The 4,233-nt window shown below is 32.6% G+C and overlaps 1 protein-coding gene across 1 annotated transcript; it reads right to left on the bottom strand.

Moving 5' to 3' along the window:
* Positions 1–3,343: 3,343 nt before the first annotated feature.
* LOC107058745 (uncharacterized mitochondrial protein AtMg00810-like) lies at positions 3,344–3,947 on the bottom strand. Its single transcript, XM_015304833.1, has 2 exons — positions 3,821–3,947; positions 3,344–3,588 (listed from the first exon to the last, which is right to left on the bottom strand). Exons 1-2 carry the CDS (start codon positions 3,945–3,947, stop codon positions 3,344–3,346), a joined length of 372 nt encoding a protein of 123 aa, XP_015160319.1.
* Between the last annotated feature and the right edge of the window lie 286 nt (positions 3,948–4,233).

Below are 4,233 nucleotides of genomic sequence, written 5' to 3'. Positions count from 1 at the left end.
TTTGTATATTAATTTTTATTTTATAAGTTATAACATAATAGATGACATTCTTTTTGTTGACTGTCATATTTGACTTCTCGATTGTTTGTGTACATAAATAAAAGATAGTTATCTGATTGTCCAAAGTTAACTAAGAAAGGTTTTTTTTTTATCAAAAAAACTATAAAAAAAAATTAAAGAATATATTCTTTCTGTAGAATCATATATATAATCACCTATTTATCTTACACCCAACAGAGATATAGTTCATATATTTGTAAATAATTTTCAATTTATTAAACCAAGCATGATTCGTCCAAAAAATAACAACAACGTGTTATCACATATATAGGGGCGGTGTAATAATATGAAATATTATTGGTCAAAAGTTAATATAAGGAAAGATGAAAAATAAAAATAATTAATATAATAACTATGAGATAACTAAAGAATGTAAAAGAGTGTGAATAACATTTGCAATAATAGTAATAACCAAGAGAATTTATAATGTTACAACTAAAGAATTAATGTGCAATAGATGAATTTCTATTAAATTTTATACTTACATAAATAAATAGGACTTTTAATTAATGTTACTATTTTGTTTATAGTTATTAGATTTTAATTTAGTGTAGGGACAAAATGAAATGTTTATTCCATATTACTGAATATGAAATTTATTTTGTTAATGATACATTTTAAATGATTCATATATATTCACATATTTTCACATTTGTTGCATTTTTTTTTTTTTAAAAGAACACGCATTAATGAAAATATATATCTCATAAAAATTAGTTAGTAAATAAATAATAAAAACTAAACTAATACACACGTCAACTGGCGTTATTAGGAATCATATGAACTTTTCTTTGTCGAAAATACTGAAATATTAAGAAATAGTAAATTAGTAAAACAAAAGGCTAATGTTTACAAAGTAATAGCAATTTTAAAGCAAACTTCCTGAGAATCTAAATCACATAAGTAGCATTGATAAATAAAGTAATTCTTTTGTCTTGAGCATCAAACAAAAAATCGTGATAATTCTCTAACTCTTAAGAAGTTTAATAATTTTTAAAAAAGATATTCAGAAACATATATCTACATCACAAGAGAAATTTTTAACAAAACAAATGAATTTAGACTACAAAAAAATTAAACTAATACAAACTTCCACTGACATTATTACAAGTCATATGAATATTTCTTCGTCGAAAATACTGAAATATTAAGAAATAGTAAATCAGTAAAACAAAAGGGCAATGTTTATATAATAATAACTATTTTGAAGCAAACAATCCTGACAATCTAAATCACATAAGTAGCATTGATAAATAAAGTCATTTTTTTGTCTTGGGCATCAAAAAAGCAAATCGTGACAATTCTCTAACTCTTGAGAAGTTTAATAATTTTGGAAAAAGATATTCAGAACCATATATCTACATCACAAGAGAAATTGTTAACAAAACAAATTAATTTAGACTACAATAAAAATTAAACTAATAGAAACTTCAATTGGCGTTATTACAAGTCATATAAACTTTTCTTTGTCAAAAGTACTTAAATATTAAGAAATAGTAAATCAGTAAAACAAAAGGGCAATGTTTATATAATAATAACTATTTTGAAGCAAACATCCTGACAATCTAAATCACATAAGTAGCATTGATAAATAAATTATAAACCTCGTACTTAACATATTGCGAAAGGATTACACAGCTGCCAGAATTTCCAAAGCACTTAAATACAATATTTGCATATTGGAGCAATGATTTGATTTGTAATTCGTTGTTTCAGAATATCTCATCATTGCAGCAGCATGACATCTCTGCTTCAGATTCCTTGTCACTAAAAGCGCTTATGAGTCAAGGGAAGAATATCCCAAGTTGGTTCCACCATCGGAAATTTGATAAAAACGTGTCAGTCAATTTCCCAGAAAATTGGTATGTACGTGATAACTTCTTGGGATTTGCTGTATGTTACTTTGACAAATTAATTGACATCACAGTTCACTTAATTCCTTTATGTGATGATGGGACCTCGGGTATCTCCCAGAAACTTGCCTTATCCAACCATTCAAAATATAATCCTAAGAATTGCTATTTTTTTTTTGGTACCTCTTGCTGGCTTATGGGATATATGTAAGGCAAATGGGAAAACACCAAATGACCATGGGCTTATTATGTTATGTTTTTCTGGAGAAATGAACAAGTATGGGTTACGTTTGTTGTATAAAGATGATCCTTAGAAACATTGTAATATTCTTGGGAGAGTGGCCAGTCTCTTCTGCAGCATTAACTGATCTCTCTTTTAATAATATTGCAATTACTTAACTCTTCTCATTTATGGTTATGGACCATAGCACTATCTTCGATTCCTTGTTTATGAGTGTACTTGTAGGAATTGCAAGAAACTGTAAAGAGATAGTATTGGAAATTTTCTGTGCATTCATCTCTTCTAAATACATGTATATATACAGCTATGTGGTAATCAAAAGAACGTTATATTCCTAACTGACTGTACATGTGTCCTACTACTATTTGCTAATTCAATAACAAACTTTATTCTCTAACAATGTCTGGAAAAGAAGGATAAAATAGACAATCTAGCTGAAATTACTTCTAGGTATCCAATATGTACACAGGCTAGAAATTTTATCAAGTTGGGCTTATATTCAAATTGGTATTTCGAGGCCCAGTCTAAGGAAGCCCAAATGTCTTGCCACCACTCATGTGCTTTGAGACATTTTGACAAATCCTAGGGTTCTTCTTCTTTACTTGTTTGTCCTCATTCTCTTTGCTACATTTCTCCATTGAAGAAGTTAGAGCTGAAGAAGAAGGCGGAGCTGAAATCTCAACATCCCCTCTCAAGTTGGAGGGGAACAAAGTGAGCCCCAACGTGCGCATGTTGTTATGATGTGATGGTCCAACGAGTGGCTTGGTGAATATGTCGGCCAACTGATCCTTGGACGGAACAAAGGACAGAGAAATCAATCCGGCAAAATACTGCTGGTGGACGAAATGACAGTCCAGCTCAACGTGTTTCATCCGTTCATGAAACACAGGGTTGCGAGCTATATGTATAGCGGCTTGACTATCCGAGTGAATGGGCACCAGCAGGGGAGGAGGAATCGACAGGTCGGTGAGTAATCTGGTAAGCCAAGTTAGTTCAGCAACTAACCTTCTCATTGAACGGTATTCCGCCTTTGCGGAGGAGAGGGAGACTGGACTTTGTTTGTTTGATTTACAGGAGATTGGAGATCCTTCCCAAAATGATAAAGAAGCCACTTACTGATCGGCGAGAATGACGACAAGATGCCCAATAAGTATCACAAAAAGTGGCCAATGACAAAGAATGTGATGCACTAAAGAAGAGAGGCCATGGCTTGGGATTTCTTCAGGTAACGAATCACTCTTGGACCAGCATTGTAATGATCATTAGTAGGCATATGCATAAACTGACTAAGTGTTAACATAACAAATGATAGATCTGGTCTAGTGTGAGTCAAATAGTTGATCTTTCCAATAAGATGTCTATAAATGGTGGGATTTGACAAAGGTGTTCCTGAATCTGCAGATAGCTTAACTGAAGGATCCATTGGAGAAGATACTGAAGATATATGGGAAACATCAAATTCATCAAGTAACTCCAAGGTATATTTCCTCTGACTGATAAGCATGCCTGTTCTTCTCTTACTACTCCCATACCCAAAAAATAATGTAGGAGACCTAGGTCTTTAATGCCCCTGCTAATCTAGCATACCACTGCCTTGACGCTTGCTTTAGCCCATAAAGAGATTTTCTCAACTTACACACCATGTTAGGTTAAGGGGGATCCACACCATTAGGAAATTTCATGTAGACTTTCTCTTGCAATTCTCCTTGCAAGAAAACATTGTTGACATCAAACTGAAAAATATCCCACCCTTTCTTAGTGGCAATTGCTAATAAGCATCTGATTGTGGTCATTTATACCACTGTTTAAAATGTCTCATTATAATCAATCCCCTCTTTCTGTATGTCCCCTCTCACAACAAGCCTGGCCTTCAATCTTTCAATTGTCCCATCAGCATGTTGCTTAACCTTGTAAACCCATTTGCAGGGTAACGTTTTCCTTCCTTTAGGTAGATTAACAACATCCCAAATATGATTAGATTGTAGGGCTTCAATTTCATCTTGGATTGCTTGCTGCCAACCTGCATGTGTAGAAGCCTCATAAAAGCTTCTAGGTTCTGATATAGTGGAGGTAGACCTT

Source organism: Solanum tuberosum, unplaced genomic scaffold (genome assembly GCF_000226075.1).
Source record: "Solanum tuberosum cultivar DM 1-3 516 R44 unplaced genomic scaffold, SolTub_3.0 scf00625, whole genome shotgun sequence".
Classification (NCBI taxonomy): domain Eukaryota; kingdom Viridiplantae; phylum Streptophyta; class Magnoliopsida; order Solanales; family Solanaceae; genus Solanum; species Solanum tuberosum.
Note: the sequence above shows the minus strand (reverse complement) of the source record. Positions and strands in the feature narration are given on the sequence as shown.

Excerpts from the sequence above, each read along its gene's own strand:
- LOC107058745 (XM_015304833.1), bottom strand. The coding sequence starts at position 3,947 with ATGACCACAATCAGATGCTTATTAGCAATTGCCACTAAGAAAGGGTGG. Across the intron at positions 3,589-3,820 it reads CTACATGAAATTTCCTAATG|TATCTTCTCCAATGGATCCT; the intron begins GTGTGGATCCCC and ends ATATATCTTCAG.